A 27,581-nucleotide genomic window follows, 5' to 3' on the forward strand; every position below is an offset into this window, starting at 1 on the left:
GGCCTGCAAGCTTAAAACACCGGCAATAACCGTTACTTTCGCAACTAGTTGCTAGTTAAAGGTGCCTTAAGTAAATACATGGAAAGCCTAGAAGAATAGCTTATAAAAATATTGATTTAAGCAAAATGCTAAAATTTTATTTTAAATGTAAGTACACTCTCTCGTTAAACACAATTCTCTCGCCCACGCAAGAGAGTGCGAATTTCGAGCGGCGCGATCGGCATCTCGCCATCTCGCTCATTATGCTTCCATTTCCAGGGCAGCTTGTTTATTCCGCTTATTCAGTTCTCAACCGTTAGGCGTAACGGTTGTGTGCGCGCTCGCTGGAAAAGTAAATAAAAACTGTGCTCCGTTTAGTGATAGTCCCTTGGCGAATTGCATTTTGATTTGTTCGGCAGCTTGGCCTTAGTTCAAGTGATTTGTTTACTTTTAATTCAATTAATTAGGCGTCTGCAGAGGCCCAACTGTGTGCGTGCGGCTGTGTGGGTGACGTGACCACAATTTGCATCGGTGTCGCGCCAGCGTAACGGTAAAGGTGTGAAAGAGTCCGACAGGCGGTTCCAGGACGGAGGTGAAACGGTAAATTAAATTATTCCCACGTTTCGAAGGCTACGCTTGTGTGGGTGATAAGTGCGTGTGTGTGCACTGAAAAAATAGATATAGTGTGATGATCAAATCTAAAAACAATATTCTCGAATTTGTTAAACTGTAAATTAATTATTTAGTATACAGCGGAGTCTTTTTTTAACTGATATATTATCTCAATATTACAAAATATCTCTTGTTTTTTCTCCCTGTCAGTGCCGGCTGCTGTTTGCACGTCGGAAGGTAATTGACTAATCAACACTTCGTTTAATATCGTTTTTATTTCTGCACCCTCTCGGTTTGTTTGTTTTGAATACGCTTTTCAAGTTTGCCTCGCATCTGGCATCAATTAATATAAAAAGCAAACATTTTCCAGACCGAAATGGTGGATGTTATAGGAAGCTCACGCAGGACCCATAAACTTGCCGGTCCGAAACTTTCCTCCCGTTATGATCGCCAATTTATGATGATCTCTCGCTTACTTACTAACCAAATTTGTAGAAATCATCTGGTACTGCCCCAAAATTCAATTAGAGCATCCGTGCAAATTATCTGGAAGCCCAGCGATCGGTTTTTTTTCAACACCCCCAACCCCCAGAAAGAATACACACCCACACTCACTTACACACGCGTGGGCCATCACTCAGCGGTCAATAAATTGGCGCTCTCCTCTTTTTTTTGTTTCTTGATGAGAGAGCAAAAAGCAGCGCTATTTAATTTTAATGTCTTAATCGTGGGTGTGTGAAGAGCCAATATTTACATGTCTTCTCCCCCTCTCTATTCTCTCTTGGCTTCCTCCCCCTCCGCTTTACACAAATGATTTGTCAATATTCACTTTCAGTCTGACAGACATCCATGTCCTTGTGTTTATTAATTGGCTACACTGGAAATAATACTTGGCAAAATAATCCTTTTGAATTGTATAGGTAAAAAAAGAAAAGGAAACCACAGGGCTGAAAAGATAGTTATTGAAAAATATTCAAATTTTGAAATAAATAATTCTTATAATTTTAATTAGTTAAGCAAATTGTTTATTTCTTTTTAATTTCCTACACTTAAAATAATACCATATTGTAGCAAAAAAAGGGGAAACAAAAATCATTTCTAAAACTCTTGCACAGCGGCATTTTATTCTTATTTTATATTTCTAAATATATTGAGCTTATTCCTATAATTTTGCCAGTTCACTAGATCGTTTTAAATGCGTGATTTGAAGTGTACAAACTCTAGCCATCGCCATATGCTGACACATCGCCAGCGGCTTACACGCAGTTTATCAATGAAATATGGCTATAAATTGGATCCCCGACGAGAGCGACCCAGGGACCCCGGGCTGGCGGAGGGGTGGAGTGGGCAGATGACGGTGGCATCGTATCATTTGCAGCCTTATTTTAATGAAGGTCATCGGAGCCAGCGTCGGGGTTGACTTCTGTACATAGTTGGCGGCTCGGCGTTTAATTGCAGCAATTTGCAAAAACAGCAGCCGCCGAAGGAGAAAGAGCAGGGAGCCCCAACTGGAGGCTACTGCCCAAGCAGAAGCTGATCAAATTAATGCCATAACTCAATTAGCCGGCGGACGTATTTGCATGAATATATAAGTTGATTTACGACAGCGATGCTGCCCGCTCAATTTGTGCTTAAACTTTTGCCAATTGATAATAGCGCTGCTCTCGGCTGAGCTCCACTCTGACAGACTCTGCTAAAAGAAATTAGCTTTTAGTATAAAGCAGCCCGAAGAACGAGTCCCCGGGGCCATTGACATTTTGATAAGAGCCTCTTCAATACAACAGATGCGATCAAAATAATAGAAGCTTTTGCATTCTAGGCCACCGAATTCTTGAAGATACTAACATTAAAAACATGAGGATACTGGATTCCCATGTGACATAATAAAAATACACGATTAGTAGTTGAGCTGGGTACTTTCAAAATATTTCTAATAAAATTGTGAGCGAGCTGACAAGAATAAGACCACGCCATATAATGATTCAGGGCTTTGGAATACCCAAGGCCCTCTTTGGACAACCAGATTATAACTCCAGACAGAACTCCTGAATGGAAAATATCACGAATTTACATATCTATATTATTTTCGATGACGCTGACGGTGGGAAACTCCCTTCTCACCCGATGCAAGTAGATCTCCAACGCAGCTACAGCCGGTATAGCAGTAAAAAACCTGACAGGTGACTTAACTGGCTCAACAAAAGCTAGTTCTCAAGTTTGCGCTTAAACCAACCTTAATACTTTCCGGTATACCTTTATATAAGTAAATAGTTTAAAAATCAATGAAAGCACAACCATTTTCTTAAGATAGAGATTTTTAAAATTGATAACCTCTGTAAAAGGTAAATGGTTTAGTAGAGTGTAACCACGTCTTTATTAGATCATTTTTGTAAACTTAGATATCGTGTTGGATAATATCTCATTTTTGTCATTAAATGAACAATGATTTTTTGCTGCTCGTCATTACTTTTCCCCGCTGACGATGAGCTAATGAATAAGTTACGATCTTGACGACCCCTCGAACAGCAAGCTGAGCGATTTCCTACTCGAAAACTCTTTGCGCAAACCCCTTCCTGTGGCTTCCCTTGTCAGCCGACCACAAGGACATGGCTCATGAGCAATTTACGCAATTTAATCGGAACACGAGATAGCCAAAGGGGTTAACCCCGGGGCCAGAGAAACCACTTAAGTGGAACCCCGAGATTGCAAAAAGAGCAGCCTGCAGTTGGATATTATATTACTTGAGTGGGCTATGCACTAAACGCTACAGCGGAAGTGGAAGTGGTGTACTTTTTCCGGTTCAAGGAATCCGAATGGATTTTTAAGGAAAAGGATTACCTTAGCTATTATTTTCAGTTTATATGGCAGGCTAACGTTTTGGTTGTTAATACATACATGATATCTAATTCAACTTATCATTTTTCTCTTACTATTCCTCAGCCATCATGGTCGTCAAGGAGATTCCGCTGCACGAGAATCTGAGCATGGAGAACCGCTCCACAAATGCCGCCACACCCACCACAACCACCACGTTCTCGCGAGTGGGGCGTCGATATAGTGTGTCTCTGACCACTGCCATCCTGCTGGCCTCCTTTTTCATCTGCACCCTGCTGGCGGTGGGTTTTATTGTCTATAACTTTGCCACTTGCGCTGAACCAGAGCCATCCGCCGACGAGGATATCGTCTGCACCAGTGTTCATCTAAGGAAGATGAAAGGAGGACAAGATGGAACACCGAAGTACGATCGGGATGTCCGCCTGCCGCGCTCCATTCGCCCTCTGAAATACAATATCACACTGGAACCGCAGCTTAGCGGCAACTTCTCCTTTGCCGGCAGTGTTCAGATCAGGATAAGGGTGCTGGAGGATTGCTACAACATCACCATGCATGCCGAGGAGCTGAACATCTCGCGAAGTGACGCCGCTGTGCACCGGCTGCTGCCCAATGGGGAACTGGATGGGGACAGTCTGCGGATCCACAAACAGTATTTGGTGGGAGCCAAACAGTTCTTCGTTATTGAGCTATACGACAAACTTCTAAAGGATGTGGAGTACGTGGTGCACCTCCGATTTGATGGGATAATACAGGACTTCCTGCAGGGATTTTACCGCAGTTCATACGAGGTGCAAAATGAAACAAGGTCAGTTCAGTATTTAAAAGCTAACCTGATCGTTATACACTTTAACTTATGACCCTTTCAGGTGGGTGGCTTCTACCCAGTTCCAAGCCACAGATGCTCGTCGCGCCTTTCCCTGCTTCGATGAGCCCGCCCTGAAGGCCAATTTCACCCTGCACATCGCTCGTCCTCGGAATATGACCACAGTTTCTAATATGCCCATTGTGTCCACCAACGATCAGTGAGTGTTGGCTTAAATATTCCTATAACGACTCTGTTATAACGTAATCTTTGTACTCTATAGTGCCACCATCCCCAGCTATGTGTGGGATCACTTTGCTGAATCGCTGCCCATGTCATCTTATCTGGTGGCCTACGCCATATCCGACTTTACGCACATTTCCTCTGGTAATTTCTCCGTTTGGGCTCGAGCAGATGCCATCAAATCGGCAGAGTATGCGCTGTCTGTGGGACCCAGAATTCTGACATTCCTGCAGGACTTCTTTAATGTCACCTTCCCCCTGCCCAAGATCGATATGATTGCACTGCCGGAGTTCCAAGCTGGTGCCATGGAGAACTGGGGTCTTATTACCTTCAGGGAGACTGCGATGCTCTATGATCCAGGAGTGGCCACGGCCAACAACAAACAGCGTGTGGCCTCAGTTGTGGGTCATGAGCTGGCCCATCAGTGGTTTGGCAACTTGGTCACTCCCAGCTGGTGGTCGGATATCTGGCTGAACGAGGGATTCGCCAGCTATATGGAGTACCTGACGGCGGATGCAGTTGCGCCCGAGTGGAAACAGCTGGACCAGTTTGTGGTCAATGAGCTGCAAACAGTGTTCCAGCTAGATGCCCTTTCCACATCCCACAAGATCTCCCACGAAGTGTTCAATCCACAGGAGATCACCGAGATATTTGATCGCATTTCCTACGCCAAGGGATCGACTATTATTCGCATGATGGCCCACTTTCTCACGAATCCAGTTTTTCGACGTGGTCTTAGTAAATATCTGCAGGAAATGTAAGTTCTTAAAGTTTTCCCTGATTTATTTATTTCAACTGAATTATCTGCAGGGCATATAACTCGGCAACGCAGGACGATCTGTGGCGTTTCCTTACGAACGAGGCTAAGTCCTCTGGGCTGCTGGACCACAGCAGAAGTGTCAAGGAGATCATGGACACGTGGACACTGCAAACGGGATATCCGGTCGTCAAGGTATCGAAGCATCCCAACTCGTATGCGATCCGTCTGGAGCAGGTTCGCTTCGTGTACACCAACACCACCAGGGAGGACGAGAGCCTGCTCTGGTGGATACCCATTACTTTTACCACCGACTCGGAGTTGAACTTTGCCAACACCCGACCCACTACTTGGATGCCCCGCACCAAACTGTACGAGCTGGAGAACAGGGATCTCTCCACCGCCAAGTGGTTCATCTTCAATGTGCAGCAAACGGGTTACTATCGGGTGAACTACGATTTGGAAAACTGGAGGGCAATCACAGAACACCTGATGGATGTGGAGCACTTTGAGGATATCGCCCCAGCCAATCGTGCCCAGCTGATTGATGATGTGATGAATTTGGCTAGGGGTTCTTATATTTCGTATGAAACTGCAATGAATCTGACCCGCTACCTCGGTCATGAACTGGGCCATGTGCCATGGAAGGCTGCCAGCAGCAACTTCATTTTTATCGACTCCATGTTTGTGAACTCCGGCGATTATGATCTGCTTAAGGTTTGTATTCAGGACTAATTAGTTTCTGTTGAATAATTTTACATTTTTTTCACAGAACTATTTGCTGAAGCAGCTGAAGAAGGTCTACGATCAGGTGGGATTCGAGGACTCGCAGGGTGAGGCTGAGGATATCCTGGTGAAGCTAAAGCGCGCCGATATTCTGGGCATGGCCTGCCATTTGGGCCACCAGGAGTGCATCTCTGAGGCAAGCAGACACTTCCAAAACTGGGTGCAGACACCGAACCCTGATTCAAACAATCCGTAAGAAATCAAACGAGGTCTATGTTCTTAAATGGATTATTATCATTGACTAGTTCCTTTACAGCATTGTGCCAAATCTCAGGGGAGTCGTGTACTGCTCGGCAATACAATATGGCACCGAGTACGAATGGGACTTTGCCTTCGAGCGCTTCTTGAAGACCAATGTGCCTGGGGAGAAGGATCTGCTATTAAGTGCCCTCGGCTGCTCCAAGGAGCCCTGGTTGCTCTACCGCTTCCTGCGTCGTGGCATCGCCGGTCAGCATATACGGAAGCAGGATCTGTTCCGGGTATTTGCTGCCGTCTCCAGTACGGTGGTCGGACAGCAGATAGCTTTTGATTTTCTGCGCAACAACTGGCAGGAGATCAAGATCTAGTATGTAGAAAGGCAGTTCTTTCAATAAGATTGTCTTTAGCTCTTTTTTTGTACTTGCAGCATGGGCTCTCAGATTTCCAACATCCACACGCTGTTTAAGTTCGCCACGAAGCGTTTCAACACCAAGTACCAGCTGGGTGAATTCGAGAACTTTGTGAAGGACGCCCAATGGGACTACGACAGACCCATCCAGCAGATCGTGGAGCAGATCGAGACCAGCGTAGACTGGATGAACAAGAACTACAAGTCAATCGTTAAGTGGCTGCAGAACGAGGCGCGGGCGTAAGAAGAGGATCCTGCGGCTTGGCTGGATCAAGGCTGCAGCAGTATTAGATTTCGCAGCTGCAACTGCATAGGTTGGGCCACCAATGCATTTATGTCTAGTATTTATGTCGCGTGTTTTACCAATTCAGTGTCGCCAAAGAGAGAAAGCCCTTGGCAGATCGTCCAGAGCATCACGTTTATTATTACTTTTAATGTATGCCTTCTTTTCATAACAATTATGAGAGTCTTGTAATTTTAATTTGTACTTAAATGTAAATGTAAATGGAATTAAAACATTGTTCGTCACAAAACTTGCGTAAGTCTATTCCTGTTTCACAGCCTGAGTTCTTTTGGGAACTCTGATCACATCTGCAAACATCAATGTGCCCACAAAAACGAGCACCGTACCAAGCCAGTGGTACAAGGTGAAGGGATTCCGGAAGTATATGATCGAAAAGACCAGCGAAATGAACTTTCGGAGTGTTAGGATCAGTGTAACCGTCAGCGAGCTGCATTCCGTGGTCAGAGCGTAAACCGAGCTGATGCACAGATGCTGGGCTAGCACGTTTCCTAATAGGTAAAGCAGGATTAGGGGCACTGCAACGCCCAGGAGTGGTAGCTGGTAAGATTCCCCGGCGAAGGCCAGGTTCCAGTGCGTCCGTATGTTATCCTGCATCAGCAGAAAGGCGGGCAGTGGCAGCAAGTGGGTGTAATACAAAGCTTCTCTGGCACACTTGCCATGACGACGGTACAGCAATTCCTGGGTAACGCCCATGTAGGAGGACACAAACAGGGCCAGCACCAGCAGCAGCACGCCCACTAGCCACCAGAATATATCCGCCTTGGCAGTGCTATCCAGATTCTCCTTCTTATCAACCAAATCCGGACTGGAGAAGTAGGTGCAGATGAAAATGCCCAAGCTGATCATGACCACCGATATGTACTGACTCAGCCGGTATCTTCTCTTCAGGATCAACGTGCCCAGGCACATGTTCGAGATAAGGGAGCCGCCACGGATGATCATGTGCAGCGTCATCGGGACATTGAACTCGAACACATAGTTGTTGCACACGCTGGTCAGGAAGAACATGGCCACCAGGAGAGCATAGTCCCGCAGGCTTATCACCCGCTTGGCCTGTCCGAACTTCGAAGTGAAGACGAAGCCCTCCAGGGCAATGAAGGCAAACTGGGCTGCGGTTATCAGGTTTCCAGCGCCTGGATCCAATTTAACCAGAAGCTCCAGGAAAACAACGCCACTGCAGCAGCCCAAAAAGACGCCGCCAGTGGCCAAAACAACGCGGGTGGATAAGTTCATGGACGTGGATACTTAGACGAAGAAAGGTGAAGGTGACGATCCCCAAATACTTTAACCTTTGATTTGGGCCATGGCGAGCTTTCAAGCCAACTTTCTTTTCGGCCATGAAAAACGTAAACAAAGCAAACAGGTTGTTATCAGTTATCGATAAATGTCATCGCTAGCACAGCTGAATTCGGCCTATCGAAAGGAATGATTTAAATTTCAAAAAATTAATTTAATTTAAATTTACATTTACATTTGATTTAAAAACCAAACTTAAAGAGACGTATTTTGCTTAATCACATTTATAATATTCGCACCGACAGTCTTTTAGAACAATTACAAAATATAATGATAAATGATTACAAATGAGCGATTTTTAATTATTTTTGCTTTTCCAGCAAGGCAATAATTCTATTTAGCTTTTCCGTTTGCTGGGCCTCGAAATTATCCAGTCTTTTGGCCACCAACTGTGTCAGCTTTTCGAACCGCATGTCTATGTGCTCCTTGAGGATTGCCACATCGGTGGTGGGAACCGCCTCCTGGGCTTTCGCCTCCACTTTCGGGGAACAGCCCTTCATCAGGGACATGAACTGCTGGAACTTTTCGGCCTGCTCCTCCTTGTTCGATGGACTCGTTCCACCCCTTTGCAGCAGCTCCTGGATTCTAAGTGGATTCACTGCTCTGGGCAGCTGGGTGGTTATGCCATTGGGATTCGGTGCCACCTGAAGTAGGGCTCCATACACGCAGATCTCGCTGGCCGAGGTCAGCATCTTGAGATTGATGTCGTTAATGCCGGACCGGTCGATCTCCATGTCATAGCGATAGGGTCGCACTGGAACCTCGGGGTCCTCCTCCTCGACGGCGGTTCCGTATATGGTTTCGCAATACTCCTGCAGGGGTCCAATGAACAGCTCCACCTTGGGCGCACTGCAAATGAGGGTGAGAGCGGCGATCTTAAAGCGGGCCTGGATTTGGAACCTCAGTTCGCAAGGTGGCGGCGGCGGATCCACGGACTGCATTGAAAACAGCACGGCGCGGTCCTCGTTTATTACATCGTCCAAGTCGGGCCTGCGGACAAAGGAGGTGGCGAAATCACCAGATGAAAACCAGTTTTGGGCGTGAATGGAATCCTTTGTCTTACTTTATAAAGACATCTTCGTCGGACAAACGGGTGGCGACCAGTTGGTCCAAGCTATTCCCCGCCATCTGGGGCCAATTGCAGCTGGCGGTGACCTTTTCGCACATGGTTTTATTTACTAATATTTACAATTAAGGATGGGAATTATTTAAACGCCTAAGTGCAACAGCGTAAATCAAAACAAAAACCTATAGATGGCTAAAGCGAACGATAAAAGGTGCGGTGATGCTAACCTGTTGCAAATGGTGGAGTGAAAACTTATCGAAACTTTCAATAGAACTTCTGGAAGATTAATAGAATCAAACATATCCCATAGTGTAAAAGAAACAAACATAAAAATATAAATTGACGGTGGTAAACATATTAAAAATTTGTTTTAAAAAAGAACCGCCAAAAGTTTAAAACGGGATTCTAATAAGAATGAGTCTTTTCAGCCGATGTGGCAATATCTCTAAAAATGGCTGAAATAATCTTGAACTTTGAAAAATTTAAAAAGTTTACACATTATGAACATTGTCTTTAAGCAAATAAAACTTAAAAATAATTTTTAAAGGGTTGTTTTTAGTCGAAATGGAAAGTAAATATCCTAAAACACAAATAGATTTCCCAAAGGAATCCCCTCATTTTTTTACCAAGCCAAAACTGGCTAAAATATAGCCAGGTTAGCAGCTCCAGTGTCCTCCACGGGCAAAGTGTAGGTCAAATTTCAGCACAAATTCACGCATATTGCAGTGGGCGGTCGCTTGAAGAGGACACAATTCTCCGTAAAATAATCAATTCAGCTAACATGGGCGGCAAGTACAAGATTGTGATGGTGCGCCACGGCGAGTCCGAGTGGAACCAGAAGAATCAGTTTTGCGGATGGTACGACGCCAATCTCAGCGAAAAAGGTGAGGTGATTACATCAAACACAGACCACCTTCCGTAATTCATGCTATTTTCGGTAAAAACTCTTAAAAATCATATGTTCCTTGACCCTTGTTGAAGGTCTTCTGTATTTCTCCATTTTCTTATCATTTTTTTAAACTTTCCCCAAATATCTTTAAAAACTCCAGTTTTTTTTTTTAACTAGAACCATAAAATCTTGAAAAAAAACTACTTGGTGTTGTAAATTAGTTTTCCAAAAAAAAGAGTTTCGAAGTCCAAGAATTGACAATTGGAAAATCAATAACATGCTCAAAATCTCAAGTTTTCGGTATTTTTCCATTACCTTATCTCTATCTTTTTTAAGTTCAAGTTTGTAAGCAATTCATAAAAGTGGTTTTCAAAGGTTATCGTTTTCTTCAAAAATCATTACTCTGCCACAACAAATTTGTTGAATCACGGAAGTCCGTCTGTAGTTACCCAACATGTCGTATACTTAATGTTTTTTATGTTACTTTTTTCAACAGGTCAGGAGGAGGCCCTAGCCGCCGGCAAGGCCGTCAAGGAGGCCGGTCTGGAGTTCGATGTGGCCCACACCTCGGTGCTGACCCGCGCCCAGGTGACTCTGGCTAGCATCCTGAAGGCCAGTGGCCACAAGGAGATCCCCATCCAGAAGACCTGGCGCCTGAACGAGCGCCACTACGGCGGACTGACCGGTCTGAACAAGGCTGAGACCGCTGCCAAGTACGGAGAGGCCCAGGTGCAGATCTGGCGCCGCAGCTTTGACACCCCACCACCACCGATGGAGCCCGGACATCCCTACTACGACAACATTGTCAAGGATGCCCGCTACGCCGACGGACCCAAGCCCGAGGAGTTCCCCCAGTTTGAGTCCCTGAAGCTGACAATTGCGCGCACACTGCCCTACTGGAACGACGTCATCATTCCCCAGATGAAGGAGGGCAAGCGCATCCTGATCGCCGCCCACGGCAACAGCCTGCGCGGTATCGTCAAGCATTTAGACAGTGAGTATATATGTATTAGAATCAGTTAGGGTTGTAACGAGAATATTGAATTTTGGAGTACATATAATATGGCACCTATGGCTATTTTTAGATCCTAAATTGCATATATGTATGACAATTTTTATAGAATTGGAATTTGAATCTTGATATATGTATACCTTTTCAATTTCCTTAACTTTTTTAAAATGTTGTTAAGCATTTCGATTTTTTGGAAAACAATAACTTCTAAAACTTCTTCCTAAAAACTTCTTTCAGATCTCTCTGAGGACGCCATCATGGCCCTGAACCTGCCCACGGGCATTCCGTTCGTCTACGAACTGGACGAGAACTTCAAGCCGGTGGTGTCCATGCAGTTCCTCGGCGACGAGGAGACCGTGAAGAAGGCCATTGAGGCCGTGGCTGCCCAAGGCAAGGCCAAGTAAGCACGGGCAGGCTTAACCAAATGAGAATCCACACAAATCCGGCACAAGTCAGAGCATTCTGATTACGCTTCTGTTCAAGATATAGCCAATACCATTCGTTGTTGTTGTTTCGCGTAGCAGTAATTGGTTCATCCCCACTACAGTTAATAAATAATTTATTATTACACTCAGAGGACAGGCAAGGGCTTGGTTTATTATCAGGTTCACTTCTTCTTGTTCTTCTTGCCATCCTTGGCCAACTCCAAACCCAGAATGCACTTGGGCGGCACCTTGTAGGTCTCCGTGAGCAGTGTGTGCACGAATCGCACCTGGTTGCCCTGGATCTGCAGCTGCTCGTGCTTTTGATGGGGAAGTTTAACCACACTGGTGCTGGCAGCAGCTCCCTGCTTGCACAGCTTGATGAACTCGGTCAGGATGATGCCGTACGCCTCGATGTTGCTCACCAGCGTCACCTTTTTGTTGCCAGATCGCGTGGCCAGCGACATCTGGATCAGGGGCTTGCCGCTCGTGTCCTTCCCGCTGCACATCTGGTAGGAGTGCTCCATCTTGCTGGTGATCAGGGAGCACATCTCGCCCAGCGTGGCCTCCCTGTTGCCATACAGCTCGGTCAGAGTTTCGTCTGGACGAACCAGCTTGGTCAACGGATGCAAGAGTCCATGCTTGCTCACATACTCCCGCACAATCTTCTTGATCTGACCCGCCGGGATTCCCTCGCCACGCTTGAAGTTCAGCTTGGTGAAGAAGGCCGCCGTCACGTCGGTCACTATGTACATCTCCTTCAGCTCGGAGTGGAACAGGGGCGTCTCGGACGCCGCTCCATTCGCCTCGTTCGCCTTCACATCGGTTATGAAGTTCACCACTTCGGGATGCTCCAGATCCACAGATATTATCTTGTCCACTCCCTTGCTCTCCTCTCGCACCACAATGAATCCCTGATCCACCATCTCGGCCAGGAAGTTGGACAGCTTCTTGTAACGCGTCTTCTTCAAGTCGATTTGCTCCGGCGCCTCGGTGACCACATACAGTCTGTAGAAGTTACTAGTCAACAGGGGTAGTGGCAGTTTTTTTCCATTGTTCTTCAGGGCGGATAAGAAGGCATTCTTGAGAATCAATTCGGGTGAGGCTTCTTCCTCGACATCTTCATCGGACTCTGGGGTTTCCTGGGTGTCCAACGACAGAGCAGCCGTTCCTGTTTCCAGTTCCTCGGGCTGCGTTACAGAAGCGAAGGTAACCGGAGCTGGAGTCGCAGGATTAGCTGGCTTCTTCTTTTCCGTCTCGGAACCAAGGGCAGGGAAATCCTCTCCAGACAAGGCCTTCGTTTTCACAAGTGGGATTTGCTGCACTAGACTGGGTTCATGGGACCAGAGTTTGTCCCCAAACAGGTGGAGCATCTTGATGGCCACTCCGTGACCGCCGCACATGTACAACTCGTCGCTGGAACGAGCCAACTGACCCAGACCCACCGCTGATTTGTTGTTTGTGAGGTTTACAGCCACTGAAATATGACATTACGTTGTTATTAGGCACCCAGTTAATCCAAATTGGGTACCCACTCAGTTGTCCTTTCTTGTAGTGCCCATACATGCTCAATCCCACGCCTAGGGGCACCACTCCGGGGAGCATGAGATCCGCTCCATTCGTCAGCTTCGGAAGAACTCCTTCGTGGGTGGTGAAATAGGGCAGGATGTCGGGAATAGACCACAGGGTATACAGCGTGGGCACCAGCTGACCCCCATCCAGCTCGAAGAACAAGGGCAGCTTGTCCACGCAGTAGACCATGCTCTGGACGCCACCATGGGTCAGAATCTTCACCTGCGTCACAGCCGCCTTTGCCGGCACCAGCTGATCCACAGAAACATGGGGAAAGGCTGCCTCCACGCGCTGCCGGAACTTCTTGCTATCGGATCCCTTGAGGGCAGCACTGCTCTTGGGTCTGTAAGGCTTAAGAAACATCTGTGCGTTGGCTTGGATTGGTGGTGGTTAAGAAATTGGTCAAATGGATGTATTGGAGTGGCCACATGCCACAAGGAAAACAAACAACTGGCGGTGGATGTGCCGACCTGGCTAGATTTCAGCTATTTTTGACTAGCTAAAAATATTTATGGGATTCCATTCGCAATAATATACTGTGCTTAATATATTGCATAGAAGGTACTTTTAAAGTTCTTATTATATGCAATGTTTTTTTTAGGATATGAAGAAAAAAATAGTTTTCACTGTGTCGTTAATAGTTAAAGAGTTATTCCTGAAGGACATCTACCCCTTCATTAAATCAAGAAAGTTCCAACGAAATGTAATCTTAAATTGTAATAAGTCATAATATAGCCATTTCTTTGAAATGCCATACTTATACTTTTATACTTTCCCAAATTTACTTTCGCGCAATATGCACATTAACAGCGCCGGGCGCAGTGGAAATTTTTTCCGAAAACCCAAGAACCTTGCCAGGTAGCAAAAGGTAGAGAACCCTAGATCTTGTAAGACGCCATTTTATTCAACAAAACATCTGTGTAACAATTTTCCGCACACGGCCTTGCAACTTGAAAATGCGTGTTTGATTCATAGTTTTAGTTAGCTTGAATTTGTACTTAGACTGATAATAAGCATGTAGACCCCCAATTGATATTTGAAAAACGTAGCCCGGCCCGTTAAAAAGATTCTAGTCCGAGTCCGAGTCGGAAGTGCTGTCGTTGTTGGCCGCATTAGGCTGGGTGGGCGGATCGTAGAAGTGGAGGCTCTTGCGCCAGATCTTCACGAGACCATCGAAGGCACGGCGGCTGTACTTTCCGTACTTGTTCGGAGTGCGCGGATGCTCGCGAGCCCGCTCATTCCTTGGCACCATCTCCAAGTAGCGCTCGTAGGCAGCTGTGTTCTTGCCGTAATCTATTTGCTTCTGACGACGCGCCAGGACGGCGGGATCGGTTTCGGTGTAGGAGGAGGAGGACGAGGTGGAGGATGTGTAGCTGTTGTGGCGCACCCGCTTTTCCTCCTTGTGGCCACGGAAGCTGCTGGCTTTGTTTTGGTTTCTTGGGTGCTGGTTCTTGCCACCTTTGGGGGCAGCTGCATCCCCGTTGGCTGAGGAGTTGCTGCTGTTCGGACTGTTGGAGCGGCTGTTCTCGTTGCTGGGCGGCGTTTGCGAGTGGCGACGCTTGTAGGGCGTCTTCAGCTTCTCCTCCTTGACCAGGCGCTCGAACTTAACTTCGTTGACGCCGTCTAGGAACTCGAAGGCCATCTCCCGACCCTCGCCTTCGATGGACTCCTGTTTGATCTCGCCTGGCTCCTTCTTCACCAGGGAAGCGCAGCTGGCGGCGCTGCTATTCAGGGAACTTGAGGCCTGCACGCAAGGATAGATGATGTGTGAAAGGGTTGACGGGACTAGCTCCATCCTGGCACTTACCTCGTCGCTGTGGCCAAACTCCGCGCGAACCTCCTGGGCCCAGCTCTGCATCGTGGGCTTCACATCGATCGAGATGGAGGACGCCGAAGAATTCAGGCTGCCGGAGCCTTTCTGCGGCGTGTTGTCCACGGACATATGTTGATCCTCGAAGAGCATGTCTGCGCGCTTGTGTGTCGGGTGTTTGCTGTGGTGAGAAGGATGCGGTCGTTGCTGGCGAGGATGTTGTCACCGCGATGTTTTGCGTTCTGCCCGAACCTTCGCGCGTTTTTTGTTGTGATGCGATGCGCAGTGTGCCCAGGTAAGTGCAGGGTTAGGAAGGCTCCAAGTCGATCGACAAATGGTCACATATACACTTTTTAAAATATGTCTCTATTTTATAATTTATCAGAGCTCTGGAAGCTCCCTTTATTTACGGACAGTAAAACTAATTCAATAAAATTTAAAACAAAAATTGTCAAAGGTACAAATTTCCATAAATAAAATGATTTCGGATATTCTCAAAGCTGGGATATTTCTAAAAATTCAACACTATAGTTTTTAATTGTGGGGGAAATGTTTATATTCCTGGCGAAAATATAGGAAATTACTTATAAAACATGTTAAATATTACTCGTAAAATGTTTAGTAAAATAACTGGAACTTAAAACATTGAAAATGCAAAAGTTAAAACAGAATAGCCCTATTATTAAATTAAGCTTTTAAAATCTAGCTATTTTTATTTTCGATCTAGCTATTTTCCAACACTGTTTCCAAGGTATTTTCACACCCCCTCAGCAAGGCCACACTGTGATTCGAGTGATTTAGCATTTTTCGGCACAAAAGAAAATTGTAAATTGAAACGGTGCAATTGTTGGTTAGTACGCAAAATATTCACGGTTCGTCATTAAACTAGATATATTTTCGAGCCCGACTACAACATATGTCAAATTGAAATTTCCAGAACATACTTTCGACTGGAAACAACGCAGCTGGAAAATGAGTCTTACGTCCGCCGCGGGGATAATTTCCCTACTCGATGAGCCGATGCCGGATCTCAAGGTGTTCGCCCTCAAAAAGCTGGACAACATCGTGGACGAGTTCTGGCCGGAGATCTCGGAGTCCATTGAGAAGATCGAAATGCTGCACGAGGATCGCAGCTTCCCCGAAAACAAGCTGGCTGGCATGGTGGCCTCCAAGGTGTTCTATCACCTGGGCTCATTCGAGGACGCCCTTACGTACGCCCTGGGCGCAGGCGATCTCTTCGATGTGAATGCCAGGAATGAGTACACCGAGACCATTATTGCCAAGTGCATCGATTTCTACATTGCCCAGCGGGTGGAGTTCATCGAGAATCCCAAGGAGGCGAGTGCCGTGGACGAGCGGCTGGAGGGCATTGTGAACAGGATGATCCAGCGATGCCTGGACGACAACCAGTTCCGCCAGGCGCTGGGCATTGCCCTGGAAACGCGTCGCATGGACACCTTCAAGGACGCCATCATGAAGTCGGACGACGTGCGTGGCATGCTGGCATACGCCTATAATGTGACCATGTCCCTGATCCAGAACCGCGGCTTCCGCAACGAGGTGTTGCGATGTCTGGTGAGTCTGTATCGAGATCTGGGCGTACCCGACTACGTGAACATGTGCCAGTGCCTCATCTTCCTGGAGGATCCGTACGCCGTGGCCGAGATGCTGGACACCCTCACACGCTCCTCTGTGGAGACCAACAATCTTATGGCTTATCAGATTGCCTTCGACCTATACGAGTCGGCCACGCAAGAATTTCTGGGCAATGTGCTGCAGCATTTGAAAAACACCGCTCCCATTCCAACCGCCCTGCCCAGCACATTCAAGCCCCAGGGCACAACCTCCGAGGACGGAGCCAGGACGGAGGGGGAAAAGTCCAAGGCTGACGAAGATATCACAGAGGAAAAGCCAGGTAAGCTTCGCATTTAAAAATAATCTCTAGAAATACTTTCGAATAACTTTTTAACCACCTAGCAGATGACAAGGTAGAGCGCACAATCGATTCCCTGAACGAGGTGGAGAAACTTCACCAGAAGAACATTGAGAAGCTTATATCGATCCTCTCCGGCGAGGTTTCCATCGACCTTCAGCTTCAGTTCCTCATCCGCAGCAATCACGCTGACTTGCAGGTTCTGCGAGGCACCAAGGAAGCGGTCCGTGTGTCCATCTGCCACACAGCCACTGTTATTGCCAACGCCTTTATGCACAGCGGCACCACCTCCGATCAGTTCCTGCGCGACAATCTCGACTGGCTGGCCAGGGCAACGAACTGGGCCAAGCTGACGGCAACCGCCTCGCTTGGAGTCATCCATCGGGGCCACGAGAAGGACTCGCTGGCGCTCATGCAGAGCTATCTGCCCAAGGAGGCGGGTCCGAGTTCGGGTTACTCCGAGGGTGGAGCCCTATATGCATTGGGCTTGATCCACGCGAATCACGGAGCCAACATTATAGACTACCTGCTGCAACAGCTGAAGGATGCCCAGAACGAGAATGTGCGTCACGGTGGCTGCCTGGGACTGGGTCTCGCTGGCATGGGCACCCATCGCCAGGATCTGTACGAGCAGCTTAAGTTCAATCTGTACCAGGATGACGCGGTCACTGGAGAGGCGGCGGGCATAGCCATGGGCATGGTCATGCTGGGCTCTAAGAACGCTCAGGCTATCGAGGACATGGTATCGTATGCGCAGGAGACGCAGCACGAGAAGATCCTGCGCGGCCTGGCCGTGGGCATCTCCCTCACAATGTTCTCGCGTCTGGAGGAGGCCGATCCCTTGGTAACCAGCCTGTCCACCGATAAAGATCCCGTCCTGCGTCGCTCGGGAATGTACACCATAGCTATGGCATACAACGGAACTGGTAGCAACAAAGCCATCCGCAAACTGCTTCATGTGGCCGTCTCCGACGTGAATGACGATGTGCGACGAGCTGCTGTGACTGCCATCGGTTTCATTCTGTTCCGCACACCGGAGCAGTGTCCCTCGGTGGTAAGCCTGTTGGCCGAGTCCTACAACCCGCACGTTCGTTACGGAGCTGCAATGGCTCTTGGTATCGCCTGTGCCGGCACAGGACTGCGGGAGGCCATCGCCCTGCTGGAACCAATGGTGAAGTTCGATCCCGTCAACTTTGTGCGACAGGGTGCCTTGATTGCCTCGGCCATGATCCTGATTCAGCACACTGACCAGAGCTGTCCCAAGTCCACATTCTTCCGCCAGCTGTACGCGGAGGTCATCAGCAACAAACACGAAGATGTGATGGCCAAGTATGGCGCTATTCTGGCCCAGGGTAAGCAAAAATTCAAAAAATTGTATTGCTGTAATTCTAATTAGGGAGGAGTTTCTTAATTATTTTAGATCATTTTAATTTCTAGTCTCTTGATTATTTGTTTTATTTTTATTGTTGATCGGTTTGAAAAGGCAGCAACTGGCTTTTAGTTTACTTTTACTATTAACATACACTTTTAAAATTAACGTATGGCTTATAAATAAACCAACGTTTAATAATAGAATTCTCACACTTATTATGTGATGTAGTTTCTGCCATTTTCGCGGCTACTATCGCGATAAGATAAGTTTTTACTGAAAATCATATTCCATTTGTTACTAAGCCTAGAGCTTAAAATATTATGTAGAATGTCTAAGAGTTTCTGTGATTCATAAGTTTATTGCATTTCAGAAAAAGATATCCCAAACAATCATTAAAACAGTAACTACATCTAATTTTAACAGGCATTATTGACGCTGGTGGTAGGAACGCCACCCTGTCCCTGCAATCCCGCACAGGACACACCAACCTGCAAGCGGTGGTCGGCATGCTGGCCTTCACCCAGTACTGGTACTGGTTCCCCCTGGCCCACACCCTGTCGCTTGCCTTCACGCCCACCTGCGTGATTGGCCTAAACTCCGATCTGAAGATGCCCAAGATGGAGTACAAGTCGGCGGCCAAGCCCTCGCTGTATGCCTATCCCGCCCCTCTGGAGGAGAAGAAGAGCGAGGAGCGCGAAAAGGTGGCCACCGCTGTTCTGTCTATTGCCGCCCGTCAGAAGAGGCGAGAGAATGCGGACAAAAAGGAGGACGAGAAGATGGATGTGGACGAGGACAGCAAGGAGGGTGCTGCGGTCAAGAAGGACGAGGAGGGCGCCAAGACCGACGAGAAGCCGGCGACGGAGGAGAAGCCCAAGAAGAAGGAAGAGAAGGAAAAGAAGAAGGACGAGGAGAAGGATAAGGAGGCGGCTGGTACCAGCAGCGAAAAGGAGAAGGAAAAAGAGAAGGACAAGAAGGAAAAGAAGGAGCCCGAGCCCACCTCCGAAATCCTACAGAATCCCGCCCGCGTGCTCCGCCAGCAACTGAAGGTCCTCAGCATAATTGACGGGCAATCGTACGAACCCCTGAAGGATGTCACCATTGGTGGCATCATTGTGTTCCAGCACACTGGCAAAGCCGAAGACCAGGAGCTCGTGGAGCCAGTCGCCGCCTTTGGACCCATGAACGACGAGGAGAAGGAGCCGGAGCCCCCAGAGCCCTTCGAGTACATCGAGGACTAAATGGGCATGCTGTTTGTCATTATCTAAGTAAACCACGTTCGATTTTCAACCTTGCATACTTTTTACGAGAGGTACTAATCAGTAAAAAAAACACGAAATGCTAATCCGTAATTATTAAACAATAAAATGTTCATCGTACAAGATGTAAATAACGTACTTTGGTTTATGGATCCCCAATCTGTTTTATTGCCTGTGACGCTTCTGTGGCGGGCGCCCAACTTGGGTTATCTCCCAAGAATTCTCGATCAAACAAGATTGTTTCGCCACTCGTCGAAAGAACCTCCTCAAACAATAATATTGCGATTTCACAACGCTAGGCAATTGCTCGTTTTTAAATTATTAGTCTCTCTCAGTTTTCAGTATCCCTCTCTTGACAAGGGCGTAATAGTGGGGGTAAATATGTTTAAGAATTTTGAAGGGAAACCGATAATTTTGCTATAAAATAATAGTATGCTATACTGGTACATTGTTCTGTTAAAAAGGTTTTATAAACGAACAAGATTTGGAATAAATGTAGATCCCCTTTGACACGCCCATGTTTGTTGCCATGGAGCTTGATGTTTAATAACAAGCATTCAACAAGTTTATACATACATACAGATATATATTTGGTTAATATATTTATAACCTGCGACGGCTTTTTACAATTCAAGTTACAGGTGAAGTTTTAAAATAAACAGACCGTTTAAATCACTGTTATTCGCCATGATCAAACAATAACAAAATTGACCATTGCAATCCATGTCGTCGACCACGAGATACCCAGTAGGAATAGGTTGGGGGTGTTATTATGGGTAGATTTAAAAATACTGGAGAAATGGAATCTCTAAGTATACATTGTAAATGTTTGGCGTTAGAAATGAATCCTACAGTTTCAGAATTTCCAATCCTTGCTAAGGAAATAATGAAAACATAAGTTCTTAGGGGTTACACTAAGTAAAAAATCAATTTTACATATCACATATAGATTCGGGATTCCGTTTACCTAAATGGCAATAGCTAGTTCGTTTGTTTCCGATTGTATTTTACGCATATATATTTATTTAATTAACGTTGCATTATACGACATACCCAGGAACCCAAACGAACACAGGGTATGAAAATGGAACTAGGTGGCAACGCCGGACGTCTCGGCGAGTATAAAGGCTGAGCGATTTCTCTCTCCCAGCTCAGTAGGTTTTTTTTGTTATTCCGTGCGGGTGCTCTTTCCGCGTATATTAGTGTAATCCCCATAGCCCCCAATGTTGTTGTTGTGCCAGACGTCTGTTAATTAGCATATAGTACTCATACCAAATAAATATATACCAAAAACCCGAACAAATTACAACTCATCTCCGACGCAGTAGCCAGATCTTTGTCGCAGTCGCCTGGCGCAGAAAACGGTAATTGCGGATAACGGTGGATAAATCACTGCTGACCTCGACCTAGACAACATGCTCTTGCATTACCTATGTTCCCTTCGAAAACCGAAGCCCAAGGACCGATTTGTTTTTGCCGGCCATGCATTATTGATTTTCACCATCCATTTCGACAGGGACCGAAGCAGAGGAGTGGAGCGGCGAAAGGTGAAAGCGAACGCCCCTCGCCCGCGTGCGAGTGAATCAGTGCCGCAACATAACGGTAAAACCCCGATCCCAGGAGCCCCAGCAAGAGAACCGGAGCCCAGCCCACAGATATGAACCGCACCAGAAGGAAGGTGGTGCGCCCAAAGAATCCCTACACCAAAGCCAACTTCTTCTCACAATGGAGCTTCTGGTGAGTGTACCCGAAGAGCCGGCCAGACATGGAGTCATTCCTTAGTCATGGGCCCATTATTTACGGTAAATTATATGTGTACCCTGCTGTAGCACGTGTTCCTACCATATTGTAGTATCAGGTTCTTATTGGGTTCGCACCCATCTGTAATTAGTTTAGTTGTATTGGCTTGTTTGGGCCGATAAGTTCGGCGGCGGTGCACGATAAGGTGCACGGCCCGGTCTAATGAGAAATAGAACGAGCATCCATTAAATTGGACGGCACAGTTTTATTAGATGTCATTGTTGGCCCACAAGGTTACATCTTTATCTGGCGTCCACAATGAACGCTTGCCAATGGCAACCAGATGGATCTGGCACCCGCGATTATTACGATTTCCTCTAACAAACAAAGCGTTCATAGTCTAACTAGCGCTGATAACGCCCATAGTTTAATTCAGAACTCAATGTCACATTTACTGCAAAGATTTGAATGCCTCTGTCGGCGGATATATTCTATATGTCCGGGCATTGAATTGCAATTAATTAAAGAAGACTTGGCGATCTTAGAGACGGGACTGTCACATGAGCTAGGTTTTAATTTAAGACCGTGGAGTTTGGTTGCCATTTTTCCTATGATTTTACAGTACTCACTTGAAGGAATGAAATGTAATAGATGTATCGATAGGAAAGACTTTCCGATCCTTTTATAAAAATCAAAAATTGTGAACTCACACATTTAAGTATTAGAGGTGGTAAACCATCTTTTAAAACGTAAATTCAGCATATCGAAATAAATTAGCTTTAAGTAGATTCAAATACCCAATCGTTTCCCCATTCGAATATCATTATCATTGATCATTTGAATAACGCCAATCAATTAACGCCAATTTAGCTCTGTGTTGATGTTCAAAAATACTACCCACATACTCGTAAAACGATTAACGACTAATGTTGATAATAATCAGGGTATTCAGGAAAAATGTAACGTTAAGAATACTAATATACAACATTATTGTTTCTTGATAAGCCAGTATCCACTGTATGTGCAAGTGCCTACCCAACTACAAGTGTTTGATTTATAATGTCTCGGGGGTTTTCGCAGATCGCGAGTCTGACGAAATTCCCATGAAAATTGCTTTGTTTGCAATACTTGTCTATGTTTTATCAGAGGAGTTCCCTCTAACAACAACACTTCTCCAGACATCTAAATTGGGGTCGTCGTTACATAGACTGGAGTTAATTACATACCAATAGAGACCAGGAAATCATATAAAATCTTAGGGCCTAGCAACAAAACTAATCTTGGCCCCTCATTAACAGCACATTTAAAGGTCTTCTGCTATACTTTTATGGTTATTATGTATTCGGTGGCTCTAGTTTAACTGCTAACTAGGCTATTTATGGAAGCTTTAAGCTTGGGACCTACTTTGATATCTATTATAAACTAATTGTTATTTACCCATTACTTAAACCGTTTCAGGTGGATGCGAGATCTGTTTAAACGAGGCCTGCAGGGTCCGCTGACGGACGAGGAGCTGTATCAGCACAGGAAGACCCTGGACAGTGAAAGGGTGACCAACAAGTTTGCAGAGCTGTGGGAGGATGAGCTGAAGCGAAGTAATCCCAGCGTGGTGAGGATGATTCTCCGAGCATACGGCAAGATTTTTGTCCCCTTGGGTCTGGCCTTCTCCATAAGCGAATCCATTTGCAAGTAGGTAGAACTGTGTTTGCTGCAGCAGACTAGCTAATCCCATTAACTCTTTCCTTCAGATCTCTCATGCCCCTGTTCCTGGGTGGTCTGGTCGGTTACTTTGCCACAAATCAGACGGATATCAGTGAGCGGACGGCGTATTTGTTCGCCATGGGAATTGTGATTTGCATGATGGTGCCTGTGATAACATTCCATCCCTTCATCTTTTACATTTTCCAAGTGGGGACCAAGCTGCGCCTGGCCCTGTCGGGACTCATCTACCGCAAGGTACTGCAGGTGTCCAAAAGCAGTAGCAATGATGGCCTTCGAGGGAGAGCCATCAATATATTGTCCAACGATCTTGGGCGCTTCGATGTGGCGCTGTGTTTCCTGCACGATACGTGGAAGGGTCCAATGGAGTCCATCCTAATTGGCTTCCTCATGTACCGCGAGATTGGAATATCGGCTGTGATCGGCGTGTCCTTCATGCTCAGCTTTATCCCTCTGCAAGCGTGGGCAGCCAAGAAGGCCGCCTACTATCGCCAAATGACTGCGGAGCGAACGGATATGCGAGTGAAGCTTATGAACGAGATTATCCAGGGCATCCAGGTGATCAAGATGTATGCGTGGGAGAAGAGCTTTGCCCGTGTCATCGCCGAGGTGCGCCTCAAGGAGGTGAGGGCCATCCGGGGCACTGCCTACATCCATGCTGCCCTCGGCTGCACCTCCATGATATCGCCGTTGTCTGTGTTCCTGGCCCTGTGCTCCTACGTTTACCTGGGTGATCCCCTGACCGCCCAAAAGGTATACACGGTGTCATCCTACTTCAACATGCTCAACGATTCGATGGTTACGTTTTGGCCCATGTCGATCACCTTTATTGCCGAGGCTCTGGTTTCGGCAAAGCGGTGCAAGGATTTCTTGTTGGACGGGGACAGAGCAGAGGTTCCAATAAACCTGGAAGCCAATCAGCAAATGGCCAAGAACAAGCGTAAGGTCTCTAAGAAGGACAAACAGAAGAACATGGAGCTGAATGGCTCGCTGTTGTCCAATGGCCAAGTGCAACACAATCGCCTGAGGGACTACGACCCGGAGGCGACGAAGAAGTGTGTGGTGCTGAAAAATGTATCCGCTTCATGGGACGCCAATGATGGCCAATCCAATTGTGCAATCGAAGACTTTAGCACAGATATACAAAATAATACGCTGGCTGCTGTTGTTGGACCAGTTGGCGCTGGCAAGTCCAGCTTCCTGAATGTCCTGCTAGGCGAGGTCGGCATCGATAAGGGCGAAGCCATGGTGCACGGCAAGGTCTCGTATGCCTCCCAGGAAAGCTGGGTCTTCGAGGGAACCATTCGCGACAACATCGTGTTTGTGGAGGACTACAACGAGAGGCGGTACAAGAAGGTGGTGAAAGTCTGTGGCCTGGAGCGAGATATGGAGTTGCTGCCTCGCGGAGACTTGACCGTCGTTGGAGAGCGTGGAGTGAGTCTGAGTGGTGGCCAAAAGGCTCGAGTGAATTTAGCTCGAGCGGTCTACCGAAAGGCAGATATATACCTTCTGGATGACCCACTCTCCGCGGTGGATACCCATGTGGGCAAGCATATCTTCGATCGTTGCATACGAGACTTTCTGTCAAACAAGATACGAATTCTGGTCACCCATCAGGTGCAGTATCTGTTCGATGTGGAGCACCTGCTGCTGATGGGCTCTGGCAAGATCATGGCGCAGGGCAGCTACCAGCAGTTGCAACGCTCCCGCCAGTTCCAGTTCCTCGAGCAGACACAGCACGACGAGAGTGGGATCGACACGCACAGTGTGAGCAGTTATCTGTCGCGCAGTGACTCGGAGAAAAGCATGGAGCACCAGCACAACCAGCTGCTTCGGCCGGACGAGCAGGTGGAGGAGCTCAACCAGGAACAGCAGTCTGTGGGCTCTATCAAAATGCACGTCTACGCCTCGTACATCAAGGCCTTGGATAGCACCTTCCTGTTGGGCATAATTATCTCGCTTTTCGTCTGCGCCAGAGTTATGCTTACCGGAGTGGATTACTTCTTGTCCAGATGGTAAGCGATTTTTATATTAATTTTAATAGCTTCTTAACTGAAATATTTATTTTCCAGGGTTATTTGGGAAGAACAAATAGCTGCTAATAGCACTACGACTCTGCTGAAAGACAATGATACTACACCCATCAACGATACGCTGCCTCTTAATGCTACAGATCCTTCTGTAACGCCCTTAGCAGCCGGTGATGTTCAGGCCGCCGTCCGTCAGGAGCTCGTCCTGTTTTATTCCACCATACTGGGTGCCACGCTGATCGTCTACCTTATCCGCACCTTTGGCTTCTTCAAGATGTGCCTACGCATCTCGCTGCATTTGCACGACCGACTTTTCCGAGGAATCACTCGAGCCAGCATGTACTTCTTCAACACGAACTCGTCCGGACGAATTCTGAATCGCTTCTCCAAGGATATTCGCACTGTGGATACGGATCTGCCGCACACATTGCTGGATTGCCTGGCCTTCATCATTGATGTTTCTGGCGTGGTAATCATTGTGGCCATTGCCAACTATTGGCTGCTGGTTCCCGCTGCCATCATTGGTATTATTTTGGGCATGATACGCTATCTATATGTGAATACCAGTCGCAGTGTAAAGCGCTTGGAATCCATATGTAAGTCAAAATACGTGGTTAATTAGTATTTTAGACCGATCTAAGCACTCATTTTCTCTTTCTTATAGCTCGCAGTCCGGTTTTCTCGCTGACAAACCAAACCTTTCAGGGTCTCACCACCATACGAGCTTTGCAGGCCCAAAGCGCTCTGGAGCAGGAGTTCCATGAGTACCAGAACACCAATACCTCCGCCTGGTTCCTTTTCCTGTCCTGCACACGTGCCTTTGCCCTGTGGACGGACATGCTGTGCATCGTCTACATGACGGCAGTTACCTTCAGTTTCCTGCTTCTGAAGAACGAGTTCGACAGTGGCGACGTGGGCCTAGCCATTTTGCACTCCACCACAATGACGGGCATGTGTCAGTGGGGCATGCGACAGACGGCGGAGCTGGAGAATCAAATGACCAGTGTAGAGCGGGTGCTAGAGTACACGGAACAGCCATCGGAGGCCCCGCTGGAGACACCGGAGAAGTTCAAGCCGAAGACCGAGTGGCCCAGCAAGGGTCGCATCGAGTTCATCAACTTTAAGTTGCGCTATGCACCCAAGGAGGCACCTGTGCTGAGGGATTTGAACTTCACCATTGAGTCGCGCGAAAAGATTGGCATAGTGGGCCGCACTGGCGCCGGAAAGTCATCCATCATCCAATCCATCTTCCGCTTGGCCTGCAACGAGGGCATGATCCGCATCGACGATGTGGACATTGAGCACATTGGCCTGCACGATTTGCGCAGTCAGATTTCTATCATACCGCAAGATCCGGTTCTCTTCTCTGGCACTTTGCGTTACAATCTTGATCCTATGGACGAGCGTTCGGATGAGGAGATGTGGAAGGCTCTCGGCGATGTGGAGCTGCGTTCCTATGTGTCCACCTTGATTGGTGGTCTCAATTGCCGCATGTACGATGGCGGCTCGAACTTTAGTGTCGGTCAGAGGCAGTTGGTGTGCCTGGCGAGAGCCATTCTGAGGCACAATAAGATACTGATCATGGACGAGGCCACAGCCAACGTTGATCCAGAGTAAGTTAAGCCGGAGTAACCTAGATGTATATTTTATATTAACATGTTTGTTCTTCTCTTGCAGAACCGACAAGCTTATCCAGCAGACCATCCGTTCCAAATTTGCACACTGTACAGTTTTGACAATAGCCCATCGGCTGCACACCGTGATGGACAGTGACCGAGTGCTGGTCATGGATGCCGGCGAGGTTCGGGAGCTGGGACATCCCTACGAGCTTCTGCAACGACATGGAGGATACCTTCGTCAGTTGGTGGACAACACGGGAGCGGCCACCTCCTTCGCCCTGCAACAGGCGGCTGAGCAGAGCTACAGCAAACAGATTCTAGGAGATGATACGGCTGCTGAGGATCTAAACATCTCGCTGGCCATGGATGAGAAGTCCCAGTGATTGAGACGCCCACTCACCTACTTTGTAGACTTGCTTAAGGGTTAGATCATAAGAACTGAAAGTATTATGTACATAGCACAATCGTACTTAAACGCTAACGAATTACCTATTGCCTTGTACTTACGAAATACTTGTAAGCTTGTTTATCGCCACGAATTTATGTAGTGTACCGAGTACTGTATTTGTATCACCTATGTTTTGTACGTCATGTGTTCAATTGCAATTCGTAAACGCTGTGCACAAATCGGAGCAAGTTCAATCAAACGAAGACAAATAGTTTATTTAGGTACTTTTTTAAAATATGTAGCTAATGTAGGATTACAACATCGTACTTATAGATACGTACAATCTCAATAAAGTGCCTGAGAATTATTACTAACAAATGGAAAAGCAGTGAAGTGGTTTAATTTCGTGTTGGCGGCTGCCGCCTTTGTTCTTCAACAAGCTATAATCGTTAAGTTAACACGTCTTTACAATCTATTAGAATTAAGTTTAATAGATCAATTCATAAACATTAACCTTATATATTAATTCGAG

General features: G+C 46.9%; 8 protein-coding genes across 11 annotated transcripts; 4 read left to right on the top strand and 4 right to left on the bottom strand.

Moving 5' to 3' along the window:
• Positions 1-4: 4 nt before the first annotated feature.
• Positions 5-7,154, top strand: LOC108026317 (aminopeptidase N). Of its 2 annotated transcripts, none has more exons than XM_017097205.3 (8): positions 5-147; positions 3,532-4,231; positions 4,293-4,448; positions 4,512-5,228; positions 5,282-5,945; positions 6,001-6,206; positions 6,271-6,579; positions 6,640-7,154. In XM_017097205.3, the coding sequence occupies exons 1-8, from the start codon at positions 126-128 to the stop codon at positions 6,863-6,865; spliced, it is 3,000 nt and encodes a 999-aa protein (XP_016952694.1). In that variant the 5' UTR covers positions 5-125; the 3' UTR covers positions 6,866-7,154. The 2 variants fall into 2 exon arrangements, with proteins under 2 accessions (XP_016952694.1, XP_016952695.1); XM_017097206.3 differs by lacking the exon at positions 5-147 and adding an exon at positions 274-579.
• Positions 7,021-8,288, bottom strand: LOC108026318 (UDP-xylose and UDP-N-acetylglucosamine transporter). Its single transcript, XM_017097207.3, has one exon. The coding sequence runs from the start codon at positions 8,156-8,158 to the stop codon at positions 7,166-7,168; it is 993 nt and encodes a 330-aa protein (XP_016952696.1). The 5' UTR covers positions 8,159-8,288; the 3' UTR covers positions 7,021-7,165.
• Positions 8,289-8,354: 66 nt separating this feature from the next.
• Positions 8,355-9,501, bottom strand: LOC108026043 (uncharacterized). The gene is made up of 2 exons (XM_017096738.3): positions 9,285-9,501; positions 8,355-9,211 (listed from the first exon to the last, which is right to left on the bottom strand). The coding sequence occupies exons 1-2, from the start codon at positions 9,386-9,388 to the stop codon at positions 8,524-8,526; spliced, it is 792 nt and encodes a 263-aa protein (XP_016952227.1). The 5' UTR covers positions 9,389-9,501; the 3' UTR covers positions 8,355-8,523.
• A 461-nt stretch (positions 9,502-9,962) lies between these two features.
• On the top strand, positions 9,963-11,767 carry LOC108026344 (phosphoglycerate mutase 1). The gene is made up of 3 exons (XM_017097249.3): positions 9,963-10,171; positions 10,673-11,170; positions 11,426-11,767. The coding sequence occupies exons 1-3, from the start codon at positions 10,069-10,071 to the stop codon at positions 11,590-11,592; spliced, it is 768 nt and encodes a 255-aa protein (XP_016952738.1). The 5' UTR covers positions 9,963-10,068; the 3' UTR covers positions 11,593-11,767.
• On the bottom strand, positions 11,731-13,644 carry LOC108026343 (eukaryotic translation initiation factor 2D). Its single transcript, XM_017097248.2, has 2 exons — positions 13,146-13,644; positions 11,731-13,087 (listed from the first exon to the last, which is right to left on the bottom strand). Exons 1-2 carry the CDS (start codon positions 13,543-13,545, stop codon positions 11,796-11,798), a joined length of 1,692 nt encoding a protein of 563 aa, XP_016952737.1. The 5' UTR covers positions 13,546-13,644; the 3' UTR covers positions 11,731-11,795.
• A 421-nt stretch (positions 13,645-14,065) lies between these two features.
• LOC108026466 (histone RNA hairpin-binding protein) lies at positions 14,066-15,336 on the bottom strand. The gene is made up of 2 exons (XM_017097407.3): positions 14,990-15,336; positions 14,066-14,926 (listed from the first exon to the last, which is right to left on the bottom strand). The coding sequence occupies exons 1-2, from the start codon at positions 15,143-15,145 to the stop codon at positions 14,252-14,254; spliced, it is 831 nt and encodes a 276-aa protein (XP_016952896.1). The 5' UTR covers positions 15,146-15,336; the 3' UTR covers positions 14,066-14,251.
• Positions 15,337-15,719: 383 nt separating this feature from the next.
• LOC108026328 (26S proteasome non-ATPase regulatory subunit 1) lies at positions 15,720-19,691 on the top strand. Of its 3 annotated transcripts, none has more exons than XM_017097223.2 (4): positions 15,720-15,842; positions 15,930-16,907; positions 16,970-18,277; positions 18,721-19,691. In XM_017097223.2, the coding sequence occupies exons 2-4, from the start codon at positions 15,965-15,967 to the stop codon at positions 19,533-19,535; spliced, it is 3,066 nt and encodes a 1,021-aa protein (XP_016952712.1). In that variant the 5' UTR covers positions 15,720-15,842; positions 15,930-15,964; the 3' UTR covers positions 19,536-19,691. The 3 variants fall into 3 exon arrangements, with proteins under 3 accessions (XP_016952712.1, XP_016952711.1, XP_050744441.1); XM_017097222.2 differs by having other exon boundaries at positions 15,734-15,864; XM_050888484.1 differs by having other exon boundaries at positions 15,734-15,864; positions 16,973-18,277.
• Positions 19,692-20,704: 1,013 nt separating this feature from the next.
• LOC108026305 (probable multidrug resistance-associated protein lethal(2)03659) lies at positions 20,705-27,434 on the top strand. The gene is made up of 7 exons (XM_017097189.3): positions 20,705-20,917; positions 21,070-21,290; positions 22,752-22,982; positions 23,042-25,027; positions 25,085-25,638; positions 25,707-26,655; positions 26,720-27,434. The coding sequence occupies exons 2-7, from the start codon at positions 21,211-21,213 to the stop codon at positions 27,042-27,044; spliced, it is 4,125 nt and encodes a 1,374-aa protein (XP_016952678.1). The 5' UTR covers positions 20,705-20,917; positions 21,070-21,210; the 3' UTR covers positions 27,045-27,434.
• Positions 27,435-27,581: the final 147 nt, after the last annotated feature.

Source organism: Drosophila biarmipes, chromosome 3R, assembly GCF_025231255.1.
Source record: "Drosophila biarmipes strain raj3 chromosome 3R, RU_DBia_V1.1, whole genome shotgun sequence".
Lineage (NCBI taxonomy): Eukaryota > Metazoa > Arthropoda > Insecta > Diptera > Drosophilidae > Drosophila > Drosophila biarmipes.